This window comes from Aedes aegypti, chromosome 3 (assembly GCF_002204515.2).
Source record: "Aedes aegypti strain LVP_AGWG chromosome 3, AaegL5.0 Primary Assembly, whole genome shotgun sequence".
NCBI lineage: Eukaryota > Metazoa > Arthropoda > Insecta > Diptera > Culicidae > Aedes > Aedes aegypti.
The window spans coordinates 29783613-29799609 of NC_035109.1; the positions used below are offsets into that span (position 1 = coordinate 29783613).

At 32.7% G+C, this 15997-nt stretch overlaps 1 protein-coding gene across 5 annotated transcripts in view; it reads left to right on the forward strand.

Moving 5' to 3' along the window:
- Positions 1-15997, forward strand: part of LOC5570773 (tyrosine-protein phosphatase corkscrew) — a 438185-nt gene that overhangs the window by 366966 nt on the left and 55222 nt on the right. For all 5 annotated transcript variants that reach the window (XM_021849370.1, XM_021849372.1, XM_021849371.1 and 2 more), the window contains one exon: positions 348-510. In XM_021849370.1, the coding sequence (XP_021705062.1) occupies positions 348-510 (163 nt within the window). The remainder of the gene's footprint in view (positions 1-347; positions 511-15997) is intronic.

Here is a 15997-nt window from a genome sequence, read left to right on the forward strand (position 1 = left end):
ACAACGAACAGTAAAACCGTAAAACATAACTAAAATACAGTTGAACTCAGACTCTAAAATTGAGGATTTGTTTACTTTTCATAAGTTTTCATATCGATGCATCATTATTGTTGTTAGAACATAATTAGAAGTATGAATAGAATTTAAGGACCAGTCGAGTTTTAACATTTTTTCTATGACTAATGGCCAAATAAGCATTTGTAATTAAGTCCCAAGTGACATAAACTTTCAATAATTCAGCAAATTATGTTTCCAACTTACAATCCTGCTCTTCACGAATTATCTTCGACACATTTTCACTCAATTCGACTAATTATGACCTTCTTCCTTTCATCTCCACTTCACAGGTGGTTCCACGGTAACCTGTCCGGCAAGGAAGCGGAACGATTGATCCTGGAACGGGGCAAGAATGGCTCGTTCCTAGTGCGCGAATCTCAGAGCAAACCGGGCGACTTTGTGCTTTCGGTGCGGACAGACGACAAAGTGACACACGTCATGATTCGGTGGCATGTAAGTATCCTTTTTTGCACATTCCTCTTAGCTTTCCTAGTGCATTCTTGGTTTCGCACCCTTCGGCTGTCTAGAAGAGTGTCTGAGTGATGTACTCTGGCCATAAAAGGAATGTCGTCCCTCGGGCGGCAGACGTCTTCCGTCTGGCTGTCTGGGACCGGCATATCTAACGATGGTGACGACGACGACGACGACGGCACTATGGGCAGTTTTCGTATAGTCTGGCGGCCAAAATATATCATAAATATTTTTGCCATTTTATGTCGCATTTATGACGCTTGTGATACAAATTTGACGATTTTATTTCTTAAAAAAAAAAACAACTAATTGCCATGATCTTTTGAATAATAATATAATGTAGGCCACTTAGCTGTTCTCTTCGTTCTAACGTGTGTTTGTACTAAGCCGATTTTTTCGGTTATTCTGCCAGAATTTTTTTATGGGTTCTTTAAGGTATTCTTCCACGATTTCTCCCAATAGTTTCGCTAGAAAAATGTATTCTTCCAGAAAATGTATTTAGAATTTTTCCATGGTTTTCTCAATACATTTGATCAGGGATTCCCCATGAAGCTCCTTCAGACATTTCTACAGCATTTCATCCAGGGATTCCAAGCATGTCAAGCATTTCTAGCAATTCTCGAGCAATAAATCATGTAAAATCGGCTTGGAAGTTAGCTCAAAGTTTCACATTTTTCACATGCAATATATTATCAAGGTTTTCAATTGATTTTTCTTCAAATACAGTACAGTGCAGCAAAATACTCTTCTCAAGACTTTTACTGCCGTTTTACGCATAATTGTCCCACGTTCCAAAATATGCAACCGAGAAAAAGGCGTTTTGATGCTTTAACACATTTAAGCCTCGTATTGACCACGTTTGTGATCAATTTTGATAAAATCGTTGTAATAGTATAATGATTAGCGTGTTCTTTGGAATCAAGAGTTTGAATTACAGGAAAAAGTACAATTTGCTCCTAAATTCAAAGTAGGACTGTTACCCGACCCGACGAATAACAACAGATTTGTAATAGATTTTGTTTCTCAGTTAGCGCGTTTTTGTAACACAATTTGTTAAAATTTTGACTCATTAGTAGTTAAAATAACAAAAATTATAACACAATTTCCTCTACACTAAACAAAATTGAAACAAAATGTGTTATAATTTAAACAAAAATGTAACTCATTATGTTTCAAATCAAACAAAAATATACCTCATTTTGTAATTTTCCATAGGGTAAAAGCATCGGTTTCGGCCAGCATAAGAGAAAATGTCAATAAATAAATGGGATGTCGTATTTATACTACAAATATGTCAAATGCAAGGTTTTAATCCATTTTATGTGTGTAAAATATCAAAACTGAGCTATAACCATTTTTTCGCTTTGAAAATCCCGTTGGTCAATATAGGCCAACGTAACCAGTTTCGGTCAGAGATTTATCTTCGGCTCCTAAATTGGCAATTGCTTTCAATTTTTTATAACAAAATGTGTTATATTTATGTTTTAAATTGAAACAAATTTAAAACAGCCTTTGTTATTATAACTGATTTTGTTTTAATTATGTTATAATTTCCTGCATCAACTCAATGTGCCTCTAACAAAAATGAAACAAAATTTGTTATTTGTAACAAATCTCGATATAATTGTGCTGCAATTTTGTTGCAATCCACTGGTCGGGTATGCCTAGAAGTACGGGGGTTCTGATGAATTTCTACGCATAAAAGTCCCACTGATAGTAATGATCAATTATGTGGTGAGCATACTGTTGTAGATGACCGTTCTTACGAATAGATTGTACCAAATGTAGAGGATTTATATCCTCTAGATTATTTTGAGGCACTAAATGAAGGCTCACGTGACATGTGTCAAAATGGAGCCACATATGGGAAATTTAATAAATACGATTTTATGTGTGAGATATACAGCAAAGTTTTCTGTATGTGAGACGATAATAAAAAGTATGTGTTAGCGAAAGAAAGAGTGAATAAGTTAGTTACAGACTTAATAAGATTTAGTAGAGGTAAAAAATATCGACTATATCGACTCTTCCAGCAGGCTTGACAGAAACTCATCTGCGAATTTCAAGGTTGTTCTGCGGAGTAAATATTTAGCTCAGAATTCACGACACAAATCTTCACACGATCTGATCTTTCTGATTGATACGTCGCAACTAAGTTTTCGATGCTTCAATATATTCACCATTTGCAGTATGGCCCATAAAAAATGAGCAAATAGTTATACCATGTTTTATGGTAATTTTCATATGAAAAATGTAAAGGAAACAAAAATTTTATTTTTTAATTGTGTTGTTGAATCAGTTTAGACTCTGTTTTACACTTTGTCACTGATTTTTATCTATTACTTTCTACTCTTGTGATGAATGTTTTTAAAACGTCAACGATGGGGTGAGATTCTTCACAGGCCTTGTCTCGAACATTCGCCCACGCAAATGATACAATGGATTTACACCTTGAGCGCTGTAGACTTAAACATATTGTAGAAACAAAAACGGCTCAGTCTGGAGAGTCGTGGTTTAAACTTCATATAAGTGCTGTAGGCGGTTCTGTTTCGCTAAAACCTATGAGCTAGTATTGATCTAAGTTGTATCTAATCAAAAGAACATACTTCTTACTTCAAAAGCTCCTTTGAAACTCTGTATTTATGTTTTATTAAACATTCAAAAACTAGACTTGATTTGCAAATTCCTGAACTGCCAATTTAGTAACCATTTGCCTCAGGCAACCGGGCATCTGGAACAATCCTGAATGACATGATTTGCAAATTCATGAAGATTGATATGTCACCAGGTTTCAGAATCGCCAATATAATGGCCACTTCCACCAGGGAACCGGGTATTAGGAACAACCCAGGATGTGGCCAAGTTATTCAAAAATGCTCGAACTTAAGACTTGGTTTGTAAGTTTGATATACAACAAGCCATGTTTGGGACTCGAAATCAAAATGCTTACTGATGCTTTAAGGGGTGTTACCAACATGAAAAATATGGAACTATTGTTATTTTCTAATCGATGACTGCGGTTCCAAGAACTAGAAGAATCATGCGATCGACCAACTATGCGTAAAAATAAACTGTTTGATATGAGACAGTTATGCGTATAATACTAGTCAAGTAATGTTAGTCCAAATATCCTTTAAATCGTAAATTGTAATTTCCGATCGAACTTTCATTAATGGACCAAAAGGAAAATAAAACATTATTAGTCCCTATCGTAAGGATGCTTTGAGATATATTAATTTTTAAATAAATGTTTGAAAACGAATTCTGGCCCATTGTGTTGCAAAAGTTCGAATCAGCGGGGCAAAACTTCGAGCTATATATTATCTCACGAATTAACTGGAAAATTGCCTAAATCCCACATAGTACACTTAAGTTCAGTTAAATGTGCTTAATCGTGTGAAAAAGTCACAAAGATTTCTCATTTGTTTTGGAATTATTCCTAACTTTAAAAAAAATTCTAACCCTAATTTAGTGTGTATTTTTGTGCAAACATCATTTTACGGTGAACCAAAGGTCTTCTTCTTCTTTCTGGCGTTACGTCCCCACTGGGACAGAGCCTGCTTCTCAGATTAGTGTTCTTATGAGCACTTCCACAGTTTTTAACTGAGAGCTTACTATGCCAATGACCATTTTTGCATGCGTATATCGTGTGGCAGGTTCGAAGATACTCTATGCCCTGGGAAGTCGAGAAAATTTCCAACCCGAAAAGACTCTCGACCGGTGGGATTCGAACCCACGACCCTCAGCTTGGTCTTGCTGAATAGCTGCGCGTTTACCGCTACGGCTATCTGGGTCCCAAAGGTATTTTGATTAAAAATGGGCAAATCTTTTGCCACAAGTTTGTTCAGAAACATTGTAGCCAATATGTTGATATTTATCACTATTTAACTGTTATAGTTTTTCTGAAAATTATAGATTATGTGTCGAACTTTTGCCCCACATTACTCTAATCATTTTATATAATTCATAGACTTTTCAAGGTTGGACTCTTGATGTAGTAGTTTCATCAGAAATTACTTTTTGATTTCCATTTAAAAATTTACAAAATTGACAATTCTCTGGAGACATCTCTGGAGAAAAAATCCAGGATTAATTTGATGGAGATTTCCTTAGAAAATTTTTCGAAGCATATCTTGACTTTATCCTAAGAAAAAATACTGAGCAAAAATTTCGGTCGAAAATCCTAAGAACTCTGTAGCATCTCTGGAAAAAAAATACTGGTTGTTATTGAATATGTCTAAAACGGAAATATTGGAGGAAATACTAGCGAACAATGAATCTTGAGGCGAATTCCTGGTAAAAGCTGGGATCAATTTCTGGGATAAGTCTTGGAAAATTTATACGCTGAATTCTCAAAGGTATCTTAAACAAAATTCTTGGAGGAATTCCTTAAGAAGTCTGAAAGAGAACCACTTAATGAGCCCCTGAAGAAATTTTTGGAGTTATGTCTGAAAGAAGCTTTGGAATAATACCTGAAATAATTTTAGTTGAAATTTCTGGAGAAAATAATAATGAAAAATACATACGAGTAGTAATATTTGTCGAAATGTCACAGGCAATTACCGAAAATTCTTAAAAATATAATATAGGGAATGTCTGATCAGTGTTACAGGAACCATTGTAATATGTCTTATCTTCTGATTCCTTTTTGGTTTATTTTTGTTTTCTTAGTTCCTGTTTAGTCTCTTTTTCAGGGAAAACATCTCCGAAGTTTATATTTTTAAGGCACTCAATCGCTATCAGCTCTGGATGTGCAGATCAATTGTTCAAGACCTTCTAGTTTATATCTAAAACTACAATTGAAAACAAATGTTAGCTCGGGACCACTTGGGACAAAACAAAATTAAATGTGTAAACTATCGATAAAAATTAAAACCAGGGTGGCCATTAGGGTGCGGCTTATTTTTCAATAGTTCTTAAATCTAAAAATTTGTGTGCTCGAATGCATTCAAATCACATTAAAAGAGAAACCTCAAAGTTTTAACTCTAAATATTATGATTTAGAGGTGGCGCAAGCGCCTTGAAGGTGAATTTTCAAGTAATAAATAATGACCTTCAGTGAAATCACCAGACCTTCGATATTTATCACCCAATTTTGAAATCTTTTTCAAAATTAAATTTGTTGATACTTTGTAGAACATCAAATTTGTCTAAAAACAAAACTTAGCTTAGTTAAAATAAGTTTTCACCAATTTTTTCCTCATTTAATTAAAAAAATCATCTTTGTTTAACCTTAACTTCATAAATACTCAATCGATAATAAATATTTTTACATGTTTTTGAAGCAAATTTAGTTGTTTTCATACTTTATATACAACACATTTTTCTAAAAATTGTTTTTGACTTAAGTAGTCAACAAAAACTACACAAAACATGATTTTTTATAAAAAAAAAACAAATTTCTTTGCCGGAAATTGCATTTTTTCCAAGAAAATTAAGTTGATAAAGCATCTTGTTTAAATTACGAGTTATATAGTGCATATACTTTTTGACATGTGCAAAACTATCTTAGTTCTCAAATAATTCAAAAATTTTTGCAAAGTCCTCTTCAAAGGTTTAAAAAATGTGAGAACCCATTTTATGCTTTAGAGATAATGTTTAACTGACAAAACTAAAAAAAAAATCTTTCGTTAAAAATCACGTTTTTTGCAGTTTTTGTTGAATAACTCTATCAAATAAACATTTGGACACATTTTTTAGTAAAATGTGTTTTATAAACAGTTTAAAAACAATTGAATTAGCTTCAAAAGCATATCAAAAGATTTGAAATCGGTTTAGTATCCATAAGATTATGGTGAATAGAGACGATTTTTTTTATTAAAATAAGGAAAAATTTGGAGTAAACTACTTTTAACTAAAACTAATTTTGATTTTGACAAATTTGGTGTTCTACACAGTTTTAATGAATTTAATTTTTTAAAATTGGTTTAAAAATAACAAAGTTATGGTGATTTCACTGAAATTTATTTTTTTTATAACTTGAAAATTCACCTTCAAGTCGTTTGCGACACCTCCAAATGTTAATATTTTTGGCTCAAATTTTGAAGTTTCTCGTTTTATGTGATTTGAATTCAGAAGAGCACACGCATTTATGGTTTTGAGAACATTTGAAAGTAAGCCGCACCCTAGCGGCCATCCATCCAAATGTTTCTCCTTTTCACTTATGAAACCCTCTTTGTATGACCAAAACTTCATGAATACTCTTCTGATTCCAAATATTTTTTAGATGCCTTTGAAGCTTATTTAGTTGTTTTTAAAACATTGTTTTGATTTAGTTATTGAACAAAAAATACCCTAAAACATGATATTTTGTTTAAAAAATCTAAATACATTGAATTGCTATTATATTCCGGAATTTACATTTTTATTATTTAACTGAAGTTTATAAAGCATTTTATTATTACTTATTAACATGTGTATTTTTCAAAAACAAAAAAATATATTTTTTATGACAGACCTCTTTGAAGGTTGAAAAATGAGAAAACCCAGTTTCAGCTTAAGTATTGACGTGTAACCGGCAAAAAATTTAAAAGTTTGATATGTTTCATTCAAAAATCATGTTTTTGGGCAGTTTTTGTCAAATAACTAAGTCAAAACTATTTGTTATTTAAATTTAATGTATCCACAGTCTAAAAACTACTAAATTTGCTTCAAAATCAAGTAAAAAGATTTGGAATAGGATAAACTTTTACGTAGCTATGATGATTTTTTTTTAGTAAAAAGGGTAAAAAATTTGAGAAAACTAGTATTAACTAGGACTAGTTTCGAAATTTTCGAAAAAAAAAAATGGTATTTAACAACATTTCGAATATTTAATTTAGATTTTGAATGATGCTGTAAGCTTCAAAATTGGTTAGAAAATAACAAAGTTATGACGACTTCACTGAAGGTCATATTTTATTACTTGAAGATTCACCTTTAATTCACTTGCGCCACCTTTAAATCTTAATTTGAGGTTCCTCTTTTGATGTGGTTTAAAGAGCACATTTTTTTATTAACTTTTGAAAAATAAGCCCCTAAAAGAAATGATTTAAATTTTTACAATTTGCGATCCTTATGAGAATGTAGCCACCACTTTCATAGACGGTGGTATTCTTTGGAAGCAAACAAACCACATACAAAATTTAACCGTTGAACATTTTTTCATAAAATAATAATCATTATTTCTTATGCGCTGACATGTTGTTCAGAAATTTATTTTCAAATTTCTCGAGGAAAAGTTTCAATCAGTGTCAGAAATTTCTTTCGAAATTCTTCTAGGAATTCTCCTAGAATTTCCACCAGCGATTTTTCAAGGGATGGTTAGAGACATTTCTTCAGAACTTGCTCCAAGAAATCCTTGAGCACTCCAATACTGCTACCTTCAGCAATTTACACAGGGATCATTACTGGATTGGCTTCAGAGATTTTTCCACTAATTTTGTTATCTATCTCTTCAGTTGTAACTTTTGTACATCTTTCAAAGATTCTTACAGGCGTGTTAAAAAAAATGGTTAACAAACGGCCATTACATAGTTTGCATCAATATTTGTTTTCAGAAAAATATTCCTTCATGAGTTCCTATGCCCATTTTTCCGATTATTCTTCAAGCATTTTTTTTATGAACTACTATAAATATTCATTTTCGGTTTCTCCTACAGATTCCTCTAGGAAAACGTATTCTTTCAGAAAATGTGTTTGGAACTCTTGTATGATTTCTTTATTAATGTCGACCCTCATATTTCGAGCAAAGATTCCCCATGAAGCCTCTTTCAGACATGTCTACATCTTTTCATCCAGGGATTACTTGTGTGAGTGCTCCTAGGTAATTTTTCAAAAAAAGTCTGCTTGGATTGTTAAAAAGTTAGTTCAAAGTTTCACATCAGCAAACAATATGACAATTAATTCCTTCCTTCTATGAATTCCTATATAAAATATTTCAAGGATTTTGCGAAAGTCCAAGCTGTCCGATTCATTTTTCTCGCGCTCGGAGCGATTTTTTTTCTCAGTTAGCACTTTACTCGCGCGCAATCGGAGTAATTTTGTATCTCTGCTTAAGCGTGATGACGCTGAAATTGTGACTGTTCAGTCGATGATGGATTACCAACTGGTGAGCTCGTTTCATGCTTGTAATAACACATGCATTTATGTATTTGTTGAACAAACTGTGGATGGTTCGACACCTAAAACGTTTGAACTGACTGTTTTATTTTTGATGATTGCTGATGATTGAATGATGGATTCATGAGCCTTAAATGGAGATCTTCGTGGTACATTTATTCCTGACTTTATCCTTAGAAAAAAATTTCGATTGAAATCTTATAAAACCCATAATGACAATTTTGGACGAAATAATTAGGAACTCTCTCGCATTTCTAGAAACTTACTGGTCGAATTGTTGAATATGTCCTAAATGGAATATTTGAGGAAATACTAGTGAACAATGAATCGTAGGATGGATTCCTGGTAGAAGCTCTGGATTTCTGGTATGGGTCTTAGAAAATTTCTAACCTGAATTCTTGAAGGTATCTTAAACGAAATTCTTAGAGGAATTCCTTAAGATGTCGGATTGGTTAATATCGAATATCGAAGGAAGCTTTGGTATATTACCTGAACTAATTTCTGATGAAATTTATGGAAAAAAAATAATACATTCAAGCAGTAATATTTGTCGCAATGCCACAAGGAATATTCTCAAAAATATAAGATAAAGAATGTCTGCTCAGTTTATTTGAGTAACTTTTATAAAAGATCTTATCTCTTTCTTTTTCTTTTTTGTTTTCATGGTTCCTGTTTGGTCTGGTTGCCGGTCATTTGGCCGAATGCCTTTTGGCTTAACGCCATTTGGCCGAAAGGGTCATTTGGCCGAAAGGGTCATTTAGCTGAAATTGAAAATAGTTGTGAAGCACAGCTAGTATGCATTTGTAATGAATATACTAATAACAAGCTCTTTAGTGTTAGTTCAAGAAACAGTCAGTGCTGATAAAATAACATCCAAAATGTAAGCAATTATTCACATCTCTGCTTGCGGTTATAGCTGTCAGCACAGATTTTCGCATTGCATTTGTAGTCAGCTTTTGGCAGTAACTAAAACGGTTTATGACTTATTCGTCCTTCTGCAGGATCGGTTTAAATACATTATTTCATAGTTCTTAAAACCACAAATTTTCACGTCCAATAAATTTAAAAAAAAATAGTTTTCTCTTGAAAGAACAGCCTATGATTAAAAGAAGGACAAATCTCTTATGAAAATTTAAGCAATTGTAATACATATAATCGTTATATCATTATATCTTCACATAAATGCCGAAGATTTAAAGAAGGAAAAATGTCTAATTCAAATATAAGCTAAATTACTGCCAAAGGTAATGAAACCAGTATCACTCGAAATAATAGCCTATGTTTAAAAGAAGGAAAACATTCTGATGAGATTATTAAAAAAAATGCTTCAAACCGTAGCATACCGTTGGTAATTCGGAGACAAACCAACCATCAGCTTAGAGTATTGATGTCGATGTCATGTTATTGATTAGTTATTGGGCAACAAATATGAATCCTATACATCAACGTAGCAATTTAATTATGCTTTGTTCGTAATGGCATTGGGCCAAATGACGTTCGGCCAACCGGCATTCGGTCAACCGAACGCCGTTTGGTCTCTTTATAATTCCTGTTGGGTCGCTTTTTTCAGTAATAATTATTACTTAATTTTCAAAAGTTCTCAAACCCAAAAATTCGTGTGCTCTACTGAATTAAAATCACATCAAAAGAGAAACCTCAAAATCTGAGCCAAAAATATTAACATTTAGAGGTGGCGCAAGCGTCTTGAAGTTGAATTTTCAGGTTACAAAAAATGACCTTGAGTGAAGTACACATAACTTTGATATTTTTCAATTGATTTCAAAACTTTTAGCATCAATACCTTCAAAATTAAATTTTTAAAAACTTTGTTGAACACCAAATTTGTCTAAAATCAAAACAAGTTTTAGTTAAAAGTAATTTATTCCACATTTTTCCTCATTTTACCAAAAATTTCAACTTTGTTTAACCATAACTTCATGATTACTCAACCGATTCCAAATCTTTTTACATGCTTTTGAAGATAATTTAATTGTTTTTAAACCTTTCATATATCACATTTCACTAAAAAAAATGTCTTGACCAAGCTATTCAGCAAAAACTGCACAAAAACATTATTTTTTTAACGAAACATGCTAGTTTTGTCAAATCTTTGGCAGTTAAATATTGTCTCTTAAGCTGAAACTGATTTTTCTCATTTGTTAAACCTTTGGGAAGGACTTTGCAACAATTTTTAAATCATTTTGAAACAATATTATGTTTGCATATGTTAAAAAATATATGCGCTGTTCAACTCGTAATTAAGGCAAGATGCTTCACATATTTAAGTTTTATAGAAAAAATGCTATTTTCGGCAAAAAAAATTTAAATAATCCAAAGAAATTTGATTTTTTCATTGAAAAATCATGTTTTTGGGTAGTTTTTGTTGAATACCTAAGTCAAAAATATTTTTTAGAAAAAAATGTTGTATGTACAGTTTGAAAACAAATAAATTCGATTCAAAAGTATGTAAAAAGATTTGGAATCGATTGAGTTTTAATGAAGTTATGGTCAAACAAAAATGATTTTGTTAGCAAAATGAGGAAAAAATTGGATAAAAGTATTTTTAACAAAGACAAGTTTTAATTTTAAACAAATTCGATGTTCTACAAAATGTTTATAAATTCAATTTCAAAGAAAATGGTGCTAAAAGTTTTGAAATCGGTTGAAAAATAGCAAAGTTAAGTGTACTTCACTCAAGGTCACTTGAAAATTCACCTTCAACACGCTTGCGCCACCTCTAAATGTTAATATTTTTGGCTCAGATTTTGAGGTTTCTCTTTTAATGTGATTTGAATCCAGTAGAGCACACGAATTTTTGGTTTTGAGAACTTTTGAAAAATAAGCCGCACCCTAATGTGCAGATCAATTCAAGGTTGCGCTAGAATTAAGGCAATGTTACATTTGAATAAATAATAATAATAAATAATAATTATTAAAGGTGACGAGATGCAAGTTTGTTGGCATGTTTCACCTCAGGAAGCAAGATTACTTCGCTGACTAGCGCCCTGAAGTGAAAAAGTGCTAAAAAACTTGCATCTTGTTATCTTTATTCCTAGAAGAGAGCATCGATGAAGAGAAATCGATATTGTTACATTCGCCCTAATTTTACCACACAGTTGAGTTGTCCAAGATTCTATAGTTTGTATCTAAAACTACAATTGAAAACAAATATTTGCTCGAGACAACTTGGGAAAAAAAAGTATGAGTTGTATAAAATAAATATTAATCAAAATAAAAATTAAAAAAAAAATTTTGTTCAGTGTGGTTTTACATTTACTCGCAATAAATTTCGAATTTTTATTACACTTTTTCCTTGAAGACAGCTTTTTGAGTATGCTTTTGAACAGTGTATGAAGATTTGTGTAAAATATTACGATAATGCAGTTTATTGCATTTTTCAAAAATCCCTTGTGCTTACATTTGATTCTTTATTTTTCTTTGGCATACTGTACCAGTGAAAATACGAAATAGTATAGAAATATTCACTATGGAATCAACAATTTACAATCAGAACATGTAATTTTTTTCTTTTTTTTTACCATTTGTTCGCCCATAGTGGCGACGGATGGCGATGATGATATGAAAAGAAGCGAGCGAGAGAGAGATCCAAGCAAAAAGGGCTTAAGGCGATACACACGAGCGCGCGTCTTCCCGAGGAGATCCGGTGGCAGTGATAAACTCACCAAGTGTTATTTATAACTCGATACACACTCATAGCCAGCGCCAGACTCTAAGAGTGCGAGACCTTGAAAAGGTCCGACTAGAAGAACTATCGCGCAAGGTTTGTTTCGGCGTTGAAGATCTCTGTGACTGGAATTTTTTAACGTTGAGCGAGGCAAGTGCGCAGAATTCTCAATGATCAATTCTTGCTTCTTCTAGTTGGTCGATGTTTGGTGCGCGGTGCGATGAAACAGCACAAAACCGGGAACTAGTTATCGTGTCGCCGATGCCTAATTTGGCTGAGCGCGCGAATTCAACATTCCAGATGGGCATTGGTTGATAAATTCCGGAGCAGATTAAGTCTGGTTCTCTAGTGCGGGAAGTGTGGGAAACGTTTCTTCGGGATGGCTGAATCGGAATTCTGGCAGGTTCTGGATTTGATTCTTGATGGGTCGATAACTTTCGGATTGCTATCAGATGGAAGTTAACAAAAAAGTGATATATCAATAGTCACGACATCCTTTTCTGGATTCTGCAAAAATGACTTTCGAACTGATCTGAAAGTTCCATGATTTTAAAGTGGCATTTTGTAATATAACATTCTGATAACATTATGTTATATGTGAGTAGTTCCAATATGTAGAGATTTAACGATGCTTGCTGCAGCTAACTTCTTACTGTCTTCTCAATTAACCTGGATACATTCCATCCAAATAAGTATGATGAATAACAGTGTTTCTGACTTCCGCTTTTCCCAGGAATTCCACCCACCTTAAATTTTATGTTTATGATTGTGACAATGCGTCACAAACAAAGTCACTGCGTCATACCACCTACAACTCCGTACAAGGTGGTACGGAAGAAACTACGTCTTTAACTCTATCGGCGATTGTCGTTTTAATCGTCTTGGGTCATTAGTCACCTCCAATTTGGACTCAGAGTCCGCGCGATGCACTCAAGAATCAAACATGCACCGTCGTCGTTGTGGTCGAACAGTCAGCTCATTGTTTCCCTCGGATGGTTAGTCATCACCTCGCGCGCGCTATGAGTTATGAGCGGACACGTTCCATCCTTAACGTCTTCGACGCCGCCGTTGTCGTCAAATTGTTTAAAACAAACCAAACCACGCACTTAATTGCTTATTTGCTTAACTGCAGGGCTAGTAGCGGGTCTCTTTTTAGAGACATGGTCACTATTTTAATGCAAGCCTCTGAAAAGCCTATTTTTTAATGGAGACCTTCCAAGTTTCTGTTTTAAACTAAATGTTTAAAATATTCACTATTTTCCTCTAGCGAAGTAGGCCGTCATTGAAATTAGTACGCGTCGTTATGATTGTTGCTAATTCATCTCACGATTTCGGAACAAAGAAAATCAGTTGGTTTTGCACTGACACAGCTGAAAAAGTATCAGCATACTTTATGCATGTTAGCGCGTACAACGATACTTTTTCAATGAAATATAAACTATCAATACTGAGTTTTATCACTTTGAAATGCAAGCTGAAAAGTAATCATTCTTACCAAAACGAATGACGGGCTACTTAGCCTTAAGATTGCCAAGTTGGTAAAGGTTCACAGTTCCAGTTTGGTGTCGTTTATGAGAATATGAAACATAGCTGAGAACATTCCAATCTTTCCCCTATTCTACAAAAATAATAAATTTTGTAGAGAAAGAACAAAAAATATAATAGGTTCGGAAAAAAGTACACTTTCAGGTGAGCAGGTCTTGTTTTAGAGTCTTTGTTACTATTTAATGCATGTCTCTAAAAAGCATTCCTCCACAAATTGTTCCAGAATTTCATCAAAATATGATTCCTGCGGTTCAAACATTGCTCTAATAATGTTTCAAATAATATGTCCAAATTATTTCAGTTGCTGTTTCGATCATTTATAGATTAATTTCTTCAAGGATTCTGTCTGAATTTCTTTAGTTTCGAATTTAGTTTCGAATATTGTTTTTCCAACCATCTTAGCAATTTATCATGAAATCTCAGGAAGAATTTCATCAATAATCTAAGTATTCTTTCAGAGATCCTCATGGGAATTCATCACGGCATACTTAGAACTCACACAAGTTTCATCAGAGATTACTCTAGGACTTTCTTAATAGTTTCCTCGCATATTTATGGGTATTTTCTCCAAGAAAATCTAAAAAAGTATCCTTTACATTTCCCTGGAGACACTCCTGAACATTTTTTTGAAGAGTTCAATGCGATTGTTTTTTTTCAGAAGTAGTTGGAGGAATTCCCGAAGAAATTTTGAATACCTAAAGATGCTCTAAACGGAATGTTGGAGGAAGTCGTAGGTAAATCAATGAAAAAAGCAATGTATAAATTTCTAGAGAACTTGGGACTTCCTTAAAACATGTCTGAAACGATCTTTAGAGGGATTTCTGATGGAATCTCCAAAGTAATTTCTTCGTCATGATAAAGAATCAAAACGAGCAGTAATACTTGTCGTAATGTCAAGAGTAATTCAAAAAGGGCCTGAAAACAAAATTTTAGTCACCTTACATTTACTATTAAGGTACCGTGGGGTAAGTGGATACAGAAAAATCAATAGTCAACTTCATTGTTATGTATAGCTAACGTGAATAATGTAATTCAAACTTTTTTCTGTGGATAACAAATAAGGGGCTAATATACTTCAAATCATCGATTATTTCGATTTTTCTGTTTGTTATGTATTGAGTATGAGGGACTTGAAAATTTGCGCCAAATAATCCAATTGCCCCACCATGGTGGGGTAAGTGGATCACCAATAGAAAAAAATCTGTTCTCAAAACAAATGTGATGTAATTATGTATAGTAAGAATGATATTACTCTCGTTCTTATTTTTAGTGCTAATAATGGTACATATTAATACTTTAAAATTGAAAAGTATCTTTATTTTTTCAAAATATATTGAAAAATATGAATACATTAGTTTACACTAATTCGCACAACAAAAAAACATTGTAACTAGAATCATTTGAAGAAAATTCATCCATTTATACACATAAGTTATACAGAAGTATTGTAGGATTATTCCTAACGATGTTTTCGAAAAACACTCGTAGTTTGAAAATATTAGTTACATTTATTTTTGAATAACAAACTGATATCTTTTTATTCTATTTATGAATATGTTTGTATCATCTGTCTAGATTAATGTATATGGTCAAATAAGGTACGATAATATTCTTTCAATTGAAGAGTTAGTATATTTTGCTCTTTTGCAACTCAGCTTAGATAAACCACGAAAAATTTCGTGTGAGTTTTTAAATAATTATTTATTTATATTTTTTTATACCAGAAAGTTAAAAAAAACTTTTAGGTGGATTAATTCAAATTCTCTTTAACTAATTTTAAAAATTTAAGCTGGGAATGAAAAAAATAAAGGAAAACAACATTTGCAAGTATTAGAACTTTTTAAAATTCTCGTAAGCAGTCTGCCAATAAAAGATAATAATACTCGATCCACTTACCCCACACCATTAAAAAGTAGGGGTAAGTGTACCATGTACAATATATCTGTATTTATTTATAAAAATCACATATTTTTCATTGTGATTCATTCAATTAGAACTGAAATGCTCACCATGTGTCGAAAAAACTAATAGAATTCGATTTTAGACAGAGATACAATGGATTTTTGATTGATGGAAAACAATTTTGAAATTAATTAATTTTTGCAGCTAACAAGTTTGCTTGTGTTAGTGTACGTGTAG